The 15736-nt window shown below is 43.1% G+C and overlaps 1 protein-coding gene across 3 annotated transcripts in view; it reads right to left on the minus strand.

Annotated features, from left to right (window-relative positions):
- Positions 1–15736, minus strand: part of tusc3 (tumor suppressor candidate 3) — a 350535-nt gene that overhangs the window by 159777 nt on the left and 175022 nt on the right. For all 3 annotated transcript variants that reach the window (XM_080198163.1, XM_080198162.1, XM_080198164.1), the window contains exons 5-6: positions 13570–13710; positions 11518–11607 (exon numbers count right to left, since the gene is read on the minus strand). In XM_080198163.1, coding sequence (XP_080054289.1) covers positions 11518–11607; positions 13570–13710 — 231 coding nt within the window. The remainder of the gene's footprint in view (positions 1–11517; positions 11608–13569; positions 13711–15736) is intronic.

Genomic DNA, 15736 nt, shown 5'->3' on the forward strand with positions numbered 1-15736 from the left:
AGTCTGCCATGAGGGACCTTGTCAAAGGCCTTACTGAAGTCCATGTAGACAACATCCACTGCCCTACCCTCATCAACCATCTTTGCCACTTCCTCAAAAAACTCGATCAAGTTAGTGAGACACGACCTCCCCTTCACAAAACCATGTTGCCTCTCGTTAATACATCCACTTATTTCCAAGTGGGAAGAAATCCTGTCTTGAAGAATCCTCTCCAATAATTTCCCTGCTACTGATGTAAAGCTCACCGGCCTGTAATTAACTGGATTATTCTTGCTACCCTTCTTAAACAAAGGAATAACATGACTATTCTCCAATCTTCTGGGGCCTCTCCTATACTGTCGATGGTGGGAACACTATCCACCAGGTACACCGTACATACTCTTGCGATGTGGCCAACATTATCTACTTGATATGCTACAGGAAAGGATGCTCCGAGGCATGGTACATTGGGGAGAACACGCAGACACTACGACAATGACTGAATGAACACCACTCAGCAATCATCAGGCAGGAGTGTTGCCTTCCAGTCGGGGAACGCTTCAAAAGTCATGGGCATTCAGAATCTGATCTCTGGGTAAGCGTTCTCCAAGGTGGCCATCACGACACACAACGCAGAATCGCTGAGCTGAAACTGATAGCTGAGTTCCACACACGAGGACTGCCTCAACCGGGATCTTGGGTTCATATCACACTATTTGTAACCCCTGTGACTTGCCTGGACTTGCAAAATCTCACTAACTGCCCTGGCTGGAGGCAATACACACCTCCCTAACTTGTGCTTGGCCCTCTCTCCACTCACATTGTCTGAACCTTTAAGACTTGATTACCTGTGAAGACTCGCATTCCAATCATTATCTTTAAATTGAGTTTGTGTTTTTACATGCCCTGTTTGTGAACACAAGTCCTCACTCACCTGATGAAGGAGCGGTGCTCTGAAAGATCGTGCTGCCAAATAAACCTGTTGGACTTTAATCTGGTGTTGTGAGACTTCTTATTGTGACCTCCCCTGTAGCCAGTGAGGATATAAAGATTTATCTCAAGGCCCTTGCAATTTCCTCCCTTGCCTCTCTCAGTTTTCTGTGGTATATCTCATCAGGCCCTGGGGACTTGTCTACCTTAATGTTTCTCCAGAACCCCAATACCTCCTCATTTTTGATCTCAACATGACTCAAACTATCCACATAGCCTTTCCAAGACTAATCATCCATTAAGTCCTTCTCTTTGTTGAATACTGAACCAAAGTACTCATTTAATACCTCACCCATTTCCTCCAGTTCATGCATAGATTCCCTCCACTGTCCTTGAGTGGGCCACCTCTCTCCCTGGCTACCCTCTTGCTCTTTATATATGTATAAAAAGCCTGCTGGCCAATGTTTTCTCATGACAACCTTTTAGCCTTCCTCAATCCTTGATTAAGTTTCTTTCAGCTTTCCTTGTATTCCACATTTGCTTCATGTGTTCCCAGACTCCAAGCTTTGACAAATGCTTCCTTTTCCTCTTTGACTAGGCTCACAATATGTCTTGTTATCCAAGGTTTCCAAAACTTGTCATACTTATCCTTCATCCTTATGGGAGCGTGCTGGTCCTGAATCCCTATCAACTTACAGTGGAAAGCTTCCCACGTGCCAGATGTTGATTTGTCCTAAAACATCTGCCCCCAATCTACATTTTTCAGTTCCTGCCTAATATTATTGTAATTAGTCTCCCTCAAAATTAACACCTTCACTTGAGGATTACACTTACCTTCATCCATCCATACCTTAAAGCTTATTGAATTGTGGTCACTGTTCCCAAACTGCTCCCCTACTAAAACACTGACCACCTGGCCAGACTCATTCCCAAATACCAGGTCTAGTACGGCCCCTTCTCTAGATGGACTATCTGTATTCGGTTTCAAGAAGCCCTCCTGGATGCTCCTTACAAACTCTGCCCCATTCACGCCCCTAGCGCTGAGTGAGTACCAGTCAATATAGGGGAAGTTAAAATCACCCACCACAACAAGCCTATTACTTTTACACCTTGCCAAAATCTGCCTACATATCTGTTCCTCTATCTCCTATTGGCTGTTGGGTAGCCTATAGTAAACTCCCAACATTGTGAATACACCCTTCCTATTCCTGAGTTCTACCCATATTGCCTTGCTGCATGAGCCCTCCGAGGTGTCATAGCACTAATCTCATCCTTCTTTGATCAGAAAACCTCCTCTTTTAAATCACACTGGGGTCTGCACCGTTTTTCAAGTGCATAGTGTGCCACCTGGTTTGTTGCTACACATTGCAACAGATTATGGATGCTGCAGCTTTGAGGAGTCTATATTATTTCTTCTCCCATTGACAATGTGATTTTCTTTTCCTTTCTCTTTTCCTTACTTGGTCTTCCTTCACGGCATTTCAATCTTTCATCCTGTTGTTGATTTTCCTCAGCTTTCCAACATTAAAAGTGTGAGGACTCAGGATTTTTTTTTTACTTAGCAACTTTTCTCAATGTTCTCGACAAAACAAAATCCCAACTTGTTGCCAATGTTCTTTTAGTAATACCCTAACTACATTAACATGACAAAAACAGATATCTGATACGATCACATGACTGTTATTGGGAATTTGTGTGCCCAGATTCTTGATTATTAACGTTATTCCCCCATTTTCCTTTGAATAGTGATTGCAGTAATACAACTGAAGCAGGTTCACTTCCTTGGACGGGTGTTGTGGGTGGGAGCATGGGGGATGGTGGTGCCAATATTTGAATGTCACCTGCAGCTTGGTTTGTAGCACTCTCTCCTCTGAGTCCCAGAGTTCTGGTTCAAGTCACACTCCAGGGTTCATGCACAAAAATCAAAGCTGACACTCCAGTGCAATACTGAGAGAGTGACGTGCTGTCTTTCAAATGAGACCTTATACAAAGGCCCCATTATCTGCTCAGGTGGATGTAAAAGATTCATCACATTATTTTGAAAATGATCAGGGGAGTTATTCCCAATGTCATTCTCAATCAGCGTGACAGAAACAGATTATCTGGTCATTATCACATGACTGTTTTTGGGAACCTATATGCACAGGCATTTTCAGTTAAATTCACTTGGAGACACAAAATAAACACTGCCGGTAATCATTTAAATCATATTCTTTACTTAAACTTATTAATTAATGCAGTGTATAATCATTTGTATTTCTAGTGCAAAGAACAATAATATTGCTGGGAACAACTGGTAAAAGCTAGAACTTTCTATTTCATTTTCACACATAAAATACTTCTAATAGACAATGCAGGTTAATAAGCCATTCCATAAGGAAACAAAGCCTGCGCTGAACAAGTCACCTTTCTAAAGACGTTTTAGAAACATAGAACAGTACAGCACAATAGAGGCCCGTTGGCCCTCAACGTTGGGCTGAGCTACGTCCAAACCCAAGATCAAGCTATCCCACTCCCTATCATTCTGGTGTGCTCTATGTGCCTATCCAATAACCACTTGAAAGTTCCTAAAGTGTCCAATTCCACTATCACAGCAGGCAGTGTATTCCACACCCCAACCACTCTCTGAGTGAAGGATCTACCTCAGACATCCCTCCTATATCTCCCACCATGAACCTTATAGTTATGCCCCCTAGTAACAGCTACATCCACCCAAGGAAATAGTCTCTGCATGTCCACTCTATCTATCTCCCTCATCATCTTATAAACCTCTCATCCTCCTCTGCTCTAAAGAGAAAAGCCCCAGCTCCCTCAACCTTTCCTCATAAGAGCTACCCTCTTTGCCTCTATGCTGTCCATATTTGTCTATTCTCTGCTGATTCATGATGTGAAGGTGCCAGCGTTGGATTGAGGTGGGCACAGTAAGAAGTCTCACAACACCAGGTTAAAGCCCAACAGGTTTATTTAGAATTATGAGCTTTTGGAGTGCTGCTCCTTCATCAGCTGAGTGGAGAGTCTCTTCTTACCATGCCCTGCCTATTCACGTGTCTGTCAAGATGCTTCTTAAACATTGTTATTGTATCAGCTTCTACCATTCCTCTGGTAGTGCATTCCAGGCACTTAGCATCCTTTGTATAAAAAAAACTTGTCTCTTGCATCTCTTTTAAACTTTCCCCCTTTTACCTTCAACTTATGTCCCATTTCTACCCTGGGAAAAAGGCTCCAACTATCCATTCTATCCATGCGTCTCATAATTTTGTAAACTTCTATCAGGTCGTTCCTTAACTTTTGATAAGGTTAAAACAAGGTTTGACAAGTTAAAACAAGTCAACTTTGTCTAATCTCTCCTCATAGCTGATACCCTCTAAACCACACAACATCCAAGTAGACGTTTTCTGTACTCTATACTCTGTACAGAAAATTCTGTACTTCTGTACAAAGCCTCCAAATTCTTCTGTAGTTTGGTGACCCGAATCATGCGCAATATTCCAAATATGATCAAACTAAAGTTCTACACAGCTACAACATGACTTGGCAATTTTGATACTCTATGCCCTGACCAATGAAGGCAAGCATGCCACACGCCTTCTCGACCACATTATCCATTTGTGTTGCCATTTTCAGGGAACTGTGGACTTGTACATTTAGATCTCTCAGTATCTTAATGCTCCAAAGGGCTCTGCCATTTATTGTGTACTTTCCTCCTGCACTGGGCCTCCCAAAATGCATCACCCCCCATTTGTCCAGATTAAATTCCCTTTGCTTTTGCTTTGCTTTTTCTCTGCCCAAGGCAGAGTTGTGTCCTTGAGCAATCCTGCTCATTATCTGCAGCTCCCCCAATCTTTGTGTCACCTGCAAACTTACTATCAAAAAACCTACATTCTCCTCCAAATCATTTATATATATTACAAACAACAGGAGCCCCAGCACTGACCCCGGGGAACACCACTGGTTACAGGCCTCCAGTCAGAAAACCTCTTTCCACTGCTACCTTTGTCTTTCTGATCAAGCCAGTTCTGTGTCCATCTTACCAGCTCACTGCAGATCCCATGTGACTTCACCTTCTGTATCAGCCTGCCATGAGGGACCTGGTCAAAAGCCTTGCTAAAGTCTAATGTAGATTACATCTACACCCTGCCCTCATCAATCATTTTTGTCACTTCCTCAAAAACCTCAATCAAGTTTGTGAGATATGATCTCCCTGGCACCAAGCCATGTTGCCTATTGCTATATTTTTGCTATATATTGCTACATAGTCCATATTTTTCCAAATGTGAGTAAATTCTGTCCTTAAGAATTTTCTCCAATGAAGTAAGGCTCATTGGCCTGTGATTTTCCAGATTATTTTCACTGCCCTTCTTAAACAAAGGAACAACAGAAATGAGAGGCTACAGTAAAGACTAAATATGCCAGAGCTCTTTTGTCTAGCTGACTGAGGAGGCACCTAATAGAATTCTTTAAGATTGTGAACAAGAAGAGGTTCTTACTTGCAGATGAGATCAGATCCAGGTCGCAAAAAAGACATATAAATCCAATAGAGAATTGAAAAGAAACTTCTTTGTTCAAAGAATGGTGAAAATGTGGAACTTGCCATCATAAAGAGGCAAACAACATAAATGCATTTAAAGGGGAATGAGATAAATACATGAAGAAGAAAGTAGAGAATATGTTAATAGGGCTAAAAGAGGAATGTCAAGAAGAGACTCATGTGAAGCATAAATACCAAACGGACCGACTGGATTGAGTGGTTGTTTCAATGTTGTAACTAATATGCAAACACAATAACGCTAACGATAACAATTCCCTAGCTTCATTTTAACTTGTCTAATCAAAGAAGCAGTTTTAATAAGACTACCATACTCTTTGGTGAAGTAAGTTTGATAGTGAGGCAATGCTGCATCACTGATTCTAATGTAGGCTTATATTATGGAGAAAGGTTGAGCCTGTACCTACTGGACTTCAGAAGAATGACACATGATCTTATTGAAACATATGAAATCCTGAAGGGTTTAGATAGTGTAAATACCAGGCAGATGTTTCCACGTGTGGGAGAGTCTAGAATCAGTGGACACAATTTAACAGTAAGTGGTCTGCTGTTTAAAATGGAGATTCTTTTCTTTTGAAGGATAATTCGTTTGTGGAATTCTCTTCTCTAGGAAACAGTAAAAACTGTGTCATAGAATTTATCCAAAGCAGAGTTAAACAGATTTTTGATAGACAAGGTGTCAAGGGTTATAACTGAAGACAGCAAAGTAGAATTGAGACACAACCAGATCAGACATGATGGAACGAAGGGCATTTTCTGCACCGTACGACTCTACGGCTGGAACTTTACCGGCATGCCGCCCTCAATTCCGGGGGCAGACAAGGCTCGGAAAACAGCATTCATACGAACCTTGCCGGACTTGCTGGTAAAATTCCGCCCTACGGCTCTAAGACCTTACTGAATGGCACATCAGTCTTGAAGGGCCTGCTCTTAGTCCTCCTGCTCCCAAGTCCGAAAAGAACTGAGATAATGGAGATAAAACACATTAACCCCACAGAAAAAAGAATCATATCAGACACTGCTGTTCGCGTTATTTGCATTTTATTAGTGCAGACTGATAACCAGGATATGGTTAATATATCTATAATGCTTCTTCTTTCATCCCGAAAGGCAAAATATTATTATTCTTTTATTTTGAGGCTCTGCAGATATACTTGTAACAATGAAGTTATGAAACACTATATTCAGCTATGCAATCAAATCCTTTCTGAATTTATGAACACATTAAAGTCCCTTGGGTATGATTTGAAAGAAGTTACAATCTTATTGGTCTCCAAACCAATGATTTGCACTCAATTTTCTTAAAAGGATCACTCAACTTTTTTTTCAATGCACTGGCTCAGTGGCTAGCACTGCTGCCTCACAGCACCAGGGACCGGGGTTTGGTTCCCGGCTTGGTTCACTGTTTGAGTGGAGTTTGTACATTCTCCCCATATCTGTGTGGGTTTCCTCCGGATGCTCAAGTTTCCTCCCACTGTCCAAAAGTCACGCTGGTTATGTGCATTCACCACGCTAAATTCCCCCTCAGTGTACCTGAACAGATGCCGGAGCGTGGCAACTAGGATTTTCACAGTAACTTCACTGCAATGTTAATGTAAGCCTACTTGTGACAATAATAAATAAACTTCAAAACTTTGTTTCATAAGTAAATGTGAATGTCAGTCACATCATGAATACTTATGAAACCCATTTGCAACATTAGTGTGCCAGCATTTATGCCAGACACAATCTCTACAGCCAACAAGTTCCTATTTTTATTGAAGTTATGCCACATTTATCTTTCAAGTTCCAGCCAGGCAGCTCCTAAAATTATGTGTTGATAGGCATCACCTAAGTAAAGATAGAGTGGATGGGGGTGGAAATCTTTGCCATGCAAAAACCTGCTAACCATGCACTAGCTGCTGCAACTATAAATTAGGCCCAGATTTTCACTCCCAGGTCTAGTGCACAGAGATGGAAGAATTCCCAGCTCTGCGAACGTGACCTTTTAAAAATCACCATGACTTTTGATCCAGGAGGGCAAGCTGAGTTAGAAATTAGGCTCACCTCCCCCAAAGCACGCCAAGAATTATCAAGTGCATATGCAGACTCAGCAAAAGACCTGTCTCTGTGCTCAGGCACTTTGTTGAAATAAACAGCCTCGAACCCTTGTCCCTCAACTTTCATACCCATTGTACAAGACATTGGTAAGGCCATGCTTGGAATACTACGTGCAGTTCTGGTCACCCTATTATAGAAAGGATATTATTAAACTAGAAAGAGTGCAAAAAAGATTTACTAGGATACTACCGGGATTTGATGGTTTGAGTTATAAAGAGAGGCTGGATAGACTGGGGCTTTTTTCTCTGGAGTATAGGAGGCTGAGGGGTGATCTTATAGAGGTCTAGAAAATAATGAGGGGCACAGGTCAATATATTTTCCCAAAGGTAAGGGAGTCTAAAACTAGGGGGCATAGGTTTAAGGTGAAAGGAGAGAGATACGAAAGTGGCCAGAGGGGCAATTTCTTCACATGAGGGTAATGAGTGTCTGGAACAAGCTGCCAGAGGTAGTAGTAGAGGCAGGTACAATTTTGTCTTTTAAAAAGCATTTAGATAGTTACATGGGTAAGATGTGTATAGAGGGATATGGGCCAAATGTGGGCAATTGGGATTAGCTTAGGGGTTTTATAAAAAAGGGCAGCATGGACAAGTTGGGCCGAAGGGCCTGTTTCCCTGATGTAAAACTCTATGATTCTATTACACAGCTCTCGTGCCTCATCCATGCTGACCTAGGCCAACTCATACCCTCTATGTCCCCCATCTCCCCCTGGCCCTTAATACCCCTATGCCAACATAGATTTTCCAGCATTTTATGTATTTGTGACTTAAAAAATTCTGCTCAATGTAAACCCAGTCAACTAAATCAATCATAAAGAGATTACTTGTGCTGCAGGTCAAGTTCAACACATCAATGTATTAGATTTCTTTTCATCATCAACTTGAATATTGAGTTGAATATTCTAATGAAGTAGAAAGATCAGTAAACAAGGAGAATGCAAGCCTGAGGGGAAACAGTGTGAGAGGCCAACAGGTAAAACTAGTAACAGAGATTCAGGAAGAGTTGTGAGTTAGAGTTCAAAATGAATCCAACACACCAAGGAAGAAATCCAATAATTACAATCCACAACAATGACATACCTCAATCTTTGTAAGAAAGAGCCTAGAGATAACAGAGCATAAGCATCAGGGAGAGAGGTAAAAAAGCACTTAAAGTGACTCTGTTGCAAAGGAAAAAATTTGGGTGGGATTTCCCAAAAAAATTCAAAATGCCAAATTTTGGAGTAAAATTGGAGTAAATCCCACTATTTTTCAAGCGAAATTTTCAAAATGAATCTCCCACACTCTGTGCATCACAGGGTGCTCTAGCGAGATTCAGGATAAAAAGCTGTAGGCAGGGCCTATTCCTGCTCGAGTGTCCGGCAGAACAGCACCGAGCGGACCATGTGCCAATCTGTCAGCACCAAGATCGGCGCTTCGCAGGAGCCCCACACAGCCGGGCTCCTGAGCACTGGCCAGCAACTGAGCAGTCTCAATCTCCTGATCCTGCTACCCCCAACCCCCAGCACGCTGACCTATCCCCCACATCCCTGATAGCTATCACCGATTGCTGGCCTCATCCCTCTGTCATCACTGAACGCAGAGTAGCAACAGGTCCCCAGCAATCTCCATTTCCCACCTCCCCCACAGACCCCGCCACCCACCCCCATTTAGGCCCATTTAGGCCCTTCCCCTTCCCCAATGTCTAGTTGGTAGTGCCAAGGTGCCCCCTGGGCATTGCTTTGTTCCTTGGTCAGTGCAAGGGGGCTAGGTTGGCACTGCCAAACTGGGAACGATGTGGATGTGCCGGCGTTGGACTGGGGTAAACACAGTAAAAAGTCTGACAACACCAGGTTACTAATCAGTAATCTCTAAACTGTCTGTGCTTTATATGCTCTGTCCGAGGCCAGAACTCTCCATTCACCTGACGAAGAGGGAGTCCCCTCGAAAGCTTGTGAGTTTACTATCAAATAAATCGGTTGGACTATAATCTGGTGTTGTCAGACTTTAAACTGGGAATGCCCAGGGGGGCACCCATCTTACCCCCAAATTCCTGTGGGCCTCCATAGTTCCCCTTCACTCCAGTGGGGACAGGCCACTAGTGGGGAGCTGTTGTAAATCCCACTGTAACACTACTAGCAGGGTGGGGGGGACTAGTAGACCTGGAGACTTATGGGATGCAAACAGTCACAAGTATAATTTGTACAGCTTTGCACCACAATCTGGTAGGCAGAGACACGCTGAAGCCATGGCACCCAGCAGGAAACCCACTACATGGCCTCCACTTGAATCTACCAGCCCGCTGTGCTGCCAGAGTAGCGCAGTGGACAGGGTGGGTCACCTCCCCTGATTGGTGAGTAGCTAGTAAGCTTTTTTTGCCCAGTTCAGGAAATAATCATAAATTTATTTCTGATCAATTTAATAGTAACCAAATAAATAGAAGCATGGCATGGCACGTTGATCCCACTGAATGCATATTGTGTGTTATATGGAATCTGTAGAATGCTTCTTGTGCCCTGGACACCCACACATGCAAGAGTCTGAGTTGTCAGGGCTGGAGCAATAGCTAATGCCATTTTGGAACCACCTTGAGGTTGAGAACTACATGGATAGCACATTGCAGGAGATAATCTCTAAAGTGTATACAGGTACAGAGGAAATAACCTGCATATTGACATAGAAGACCAAGGTGTTGCAAAAGTTCCCTGCATGTGTCTTGCACTCTAACCACAATTAAGTTCTAAATACCAGTGAGGCTGATGGTTCCTTGACTATTCAGATGGTTCCAAGTTCAAAACACAAAGGCAGCTGTACAGGTAAGGAGAAAGAATGTCAAAAAACCAATACTGGTCAGGGATTCAATAGTTAGGGGAAACAGACAGGCATTTCTGCGGCCTCAGTATTATTCCAGAATGGTATGGTGCCTCTGTGCTTCCAGGACCAAAGATGTTAGGTAGGATTCTCCCAAAAGAATTCTGTATTGAATTCACTTAAAAACTGGAGTAAATCCCACTGTTTTTTCAAAACAGACATCCCACACTCTGCACTGCTGAGTGCACTAGTGAGAATCACATTAAAAAGCTGTGGGCAGAGCCTATCCCCGGTGGAGAGGCCAGCAGCATGGCACTGAGCGGGTCACTGCTGCATGCCCCGATCTGTTAGTGCCAAGATTCATTCATGCGCAGTAGCTCCGCACTAACAGTCTGGCCAGCTGGCCAGCCCCACAACCACTGCACCACTGCTAAAGCAGCGCAGCGAGCCAAAAATTGTCCCCCATCAAGTGAGTGGCTACACTAGATCCTGCTGGAGGACAGCAATCCGTATCAATGATATAGGTAGGAAGAGGGTTGAGGGCCTTTTAACAGATTTAGGAAATCATAGCATCCCTACAGTGCAGAAGGAGCCCATTTTGCCCATCGAGTCTGCATCGACCACAATCCCAGGCCCTATTCCCGTAACCCCACATATTTACCGTTAATCCCCTGACACTAAAGTCAATTTAGCACGGCCAATCAATCTAACTCACATATCTTTGGACTATGGGAGGAAACTGGAGCACCCAAAGGAAACCCATGCAAACACGGGTAGAATGTGCAAACTCCACACAAACAGTGGCCCAAGGCCAGAATTGAACCCAGGTCCCTGGAATTGTGAAGCCAACCACTGTGCCATCCCTGCATAAATGCTTACAAGTTTACAGCGGTGTTGAGATATTGGCTTAATAAACAGTATCTCATATGTAGTAATATGTATATTATTTTGGGTGCCACATGCCAGTGAGGGAAAGAAACAGAAGGAAGAGTAGAAAGATGCATAACTGATGATACAGGCAGGAGAATCTTAGAATCTGCAATTCCCAAAGTTTTCAAAAACCTACGGCCAATTATTATTAACCACGACATTACATAGATAATACCCAAGTCTCAAATAAGTTATAATCTGGATTCACGCTGATCAAATTTTATTCTTTAATTGCGAAACACTTACCACTTGACCATTTTGTGGGTTCTTATGGGCATATGGAGGGCCTCGAATGTGATTCCACATTTGTCCAGATGTCATGGCAAATACCACACACTGAAAAAATAAGTATGCACTAATTATGAATTTCCACTTTTTTAGTCCAATTTATTGTTATATTTTCCTGATTTATAAATACTGACTTTCCAATCTCAGCAGATAAACTAGTGCTCTGAATATCAACTCCAAACCAAGAATGGCACAGGCCTGACACAATTTGCCAATTTAAAAATCCTAATGACGGAATTGTCTTCTAACAAAGTGGTAAACATGTACAAGTTGTTAAGTCACTTGTCCTTAAAGTGCAGAAAGGAGAGCTGTAATTATTTGAAGGTGGAGTTGCAGGAAATAGCGAAGATATGGCAATGTTTACTCTGAAGAAGAAGTGGTAGTGCTGGAGAACATTAGAAATAGGAGCAGGTGTGGGCCATACATCATTACTAACTTCCTCAGATGTTCAATAAGATCAAAACTGATCTTGGAACTCAGTTTCATTTTCCTGTCTAATCCCCATATCTCTAATTCTTCCAAAGCTCAAAAATCCATCTATCTATTTGTCTATCTTAGCCTTGAACGTAGCCAACACATAAGCACTCTAAAGGCACAGACACAGGCAGCACGGGTTTAGGCAACAATAGAAGGTAATCTGGACCTAGGTGCAGAGAACAAAAAAAAAAGCAGCATTAAAAGATGTCACAAGATTAAGCACAAGAGTCTTCACAAGAACACTAATACTCTTTCATGTAAGGTGTGATGCTGATGTCACTGCTAATTTGCCACAGCATTGACTCCTTTTATAACTTCCTGACATTTGCATACCATGCTCTGAACAGGAGCTAAGAGTCAAACACACTGACATTTTTGTGCTAAATTAACGCAAGAAGTCATTACATAGAATATACAGCACAGATACAGGCATTTGGCACAAATGGTTCATACAGACATTTATGCTCCAAACAAGCTACCGCCTATTCTTTCTCATCTAAATCTACCATCATAATCGTCTATTCTCTTTTCCCTCATTTAAGAGAAAAATCATTCTTGGGATGTGTGCATCCCTGTCTAGGCTTGCATTTATTGTAATCCCAAATAGTCCTCAGATAGCAGTGAGCTACCTTCTTGAATCACTGCAGGCCATGTGGTGTAAGTACATCCACCGTGCTGTTGGGAAGGATTTCCAGATTTTGACCCAGTTACATTGAAGGAATGGTAATACTGTTCCAAGTCAGGATGGTGAGTACCTTGGAGGGGATCTTCCAGGTGTTGGTGTTCTTATGTGCTCACTGCCCTTGTCTTCTAGATACCCATGTTCGTGGGTTTGGAAGGTGCTGTCTTAGGAGGTTTGGTGAATTCCTGCAGTGCATCCTGTAAACGGTAAACACCGCTGACACTTTGCATCATTGGTGGAGGGAGTGAAAGTTTGTGGATGAGATGCCAATCAAACTTTGCCCTGGGTGGTATTGAATTTCTTGAGTATTGTTGGAGCTATACTCATCCAGTCAAGTGCTGCTAACTATGTCAATTCAGTGGTATTTGTCCTGGCACTAGGTTGGTTATGCAGTCTGCACCAACCCAATCCATCCATATTTGGTCCTTTATTCATTAAAAGAAACAATTTCCATTTTTTATGAAAATGGCACTTACAACACTTGTTTACGTTAATCCAGGTGAGGTACAATCTAGATTGAGAACGGACCAGAATTACTTCCCATTTTAAGTAGCAGTGTCAATATCAGCACCAAATTTTCCCAGACCAGGTAAAATACAAAGTAAATAAAACGTGGGCAATGTATATTACTTTGCCTTAAGAGTATACCTCAGGGAAACAATATGGCAACTATGTGATGCTTTTTTTGATTTCCATTACACCCACCTAATCGAGATCTTGCGTTTATTCTCAAACAAAGTGTGGTAGTTCTGTGTTGTAGGCCCATTCTCACTCAACACTTCGTCAATATCACTAAACTAGTCAGAAGGTTTGAAGTGGCAATTCAATTCCATGGTCATTTGAATACATACCAAGGCAGCCATGGCCCATCCTGTCTTGTTATAAATGAATTCGAGGTTATTTCTCCGTAGGTACAATAATCCCCCTACTAGTGAAACAAGAAGAGCCAGAGCAATGGTTCCTGAGTAGTTTGGAGGCCTGAATACACGAATCTGAAAAATAAATATAAGAATGAACTCAAAAAGCCTGAAATTTATAGAATCAGAGAATTCCTACAGTGCAGAAAGAGGCCAGTCAGTCCACCGAATCCCTACCAACTCTCCGAAGAATATCTCCACCAGGCACACCCCCTGCCCTATCCCCATAACCCGAAACATTTACCCCACTAACATCCTGCAACTAAACATCTTGGGACATTAAGGGACAATTTAGCATGGTCAATCCACCTTACCTCCACACCTTTGGACTGTGGCCTCACAATGCTCCACCTCTCCAGCTTCCACCCGAAACACGTTAAAGAAGCCATCCCTTATGGACAAGCCCTCCGCATACACTGAACTTGCTCAGATGGGGAGGATCACAACAGACACCTACAGACGCTGAAAGACGCCCTCATGAGAACAGGATACGGTGCTCGACTCATTGGTCAACAGTTCTCACGTGCCTCAGTGAAAAACCGCACCAAACTCCTCAGAAGACAAACACGGAACACGGCGGACTGAGTACCCTTCATCGTCCAGTACTTCCCCGGAGCAGAGAAGCTACGACATCTTCTCCGGAGCCTTCAACGTGCCATCGATGAAGACGAACATCTCGCCAAGGCTATCTCCACACCTCTACTTCTTGCCTTCAAACAACCACACAACCTCAAACAGCCCATTGTCTGCAGCAAACTATCCAGCCTTAGGAGAACAATGACCACAACACCACACAACCCTGCCACAGCAACCCACTGCAAGATGTGCCAGATCATCGACACAGATGCCAAGACCTCATGTTAGAACACCATCCACCAGGTACATGGTACATACTCTTGTGACTCGGCCAACGTTGTCTACCTGATACGCTACAGGAAAGCATATCCCGAGACATGGTACATTAGGAAGACCAAGCAGATGCTACGACAACGAATGAATGAACACCGCTCAACAATCACCAGGCAAGAGTGTTCCCTACCAGTTGGGCAGTCACTGCAGCAGTCATGGGCATTCACCTCTGATCCCATGCAACTTCACCTTCTGCACCAGTCTGCCCTGAAGTCCATGTAGAAAATATTCACTGCCCTATCCTCATCACCCATCTTTGTCACTTCCTCGAAAAACTCAGTCAAGTTAATGTGACACAACCTCTCCTTTACAAAACCATGCTGCCTCTAGCTAATGCATCCACTTATTTCCAAATGGGAATAACTCCAGTCTCGAAGAATGAAGAATCCTCTCCAATAATTGATGTAAGGCTCACTAGCCTGTAATTAACTGGATTACTCTTGCTACCCTTCTTAAACAAAGGAACAACATTGGCTATTCTCCAATCTTCTGGGGCTTCCCCTGTAGTGTCGATGGTGAGAACACTAACCACCAGGTACACCGTACATACTCTTGCGACGTGGCCAACATTGTCTACCTGATATGTTGCAGGAAAGGATGCCCTGAAGCATGGTACATTGGCAAGACCACGATATACTACGACAACAAATGAATGAACATTGCTCGACAATCACCAGGCAGGAGTGTTCCTTTCCAGTCGGGGGGTACTTCAGCAGTCATGGGCATTCAGACTCTGATCTTTGGGTAAGTGTTCTCCAAGGCGGCCTTCATGATACAGAACAACGCAGAATCGCTGAGCAGAAACTGATAGCCAAGTTCCGCACACGAGGACAGCCTCAGCCGGGATCTTGGGTTCATGTCACACTACCTGTAACCCCCATGGCCTGCAAAATCTCACTAACAGACGTGGCTGGAGACAATACACACCTCTTTAACCTGTGCTTGGCCCTCTTTCCGCTCACATTGTCTGTACCTGTAAAGACTTGATTACCTGTAAAGACTCGCATTCCAACTATTATCTTGTAAATTGAATTTGTGTCTGTAAACGACCTGTTTATGAATACAAGTCCTCACTCACCTGATGAAGGAGCCTGAGACTCTGAAAGCTAGTGTTGGACTTTAACCTGATGTTGTGTGACCTTTTACTGTGGGAGGAAACTAGAGCACCCAGAGGAAACACACACAAGTACAC

The sequence above is a fragment of the Carcharhinus amblyrhynchos genome, chromosome 1 (assembly GCF_965287045.1).
Source record: "Carcharhinus amblyrhynchos chromosome 1, sCarAmb.v2.hapA, whole genome shotgun sequence".
Taxonomy (NCBI): domain Eukaryota; kingdom Metazoa; phylum Chordata; class Chondrichthyes; order Carcharhiniformes; family Carcharhinidae; genus Carcharhinus; species Carcharhinus amblyrhynchos.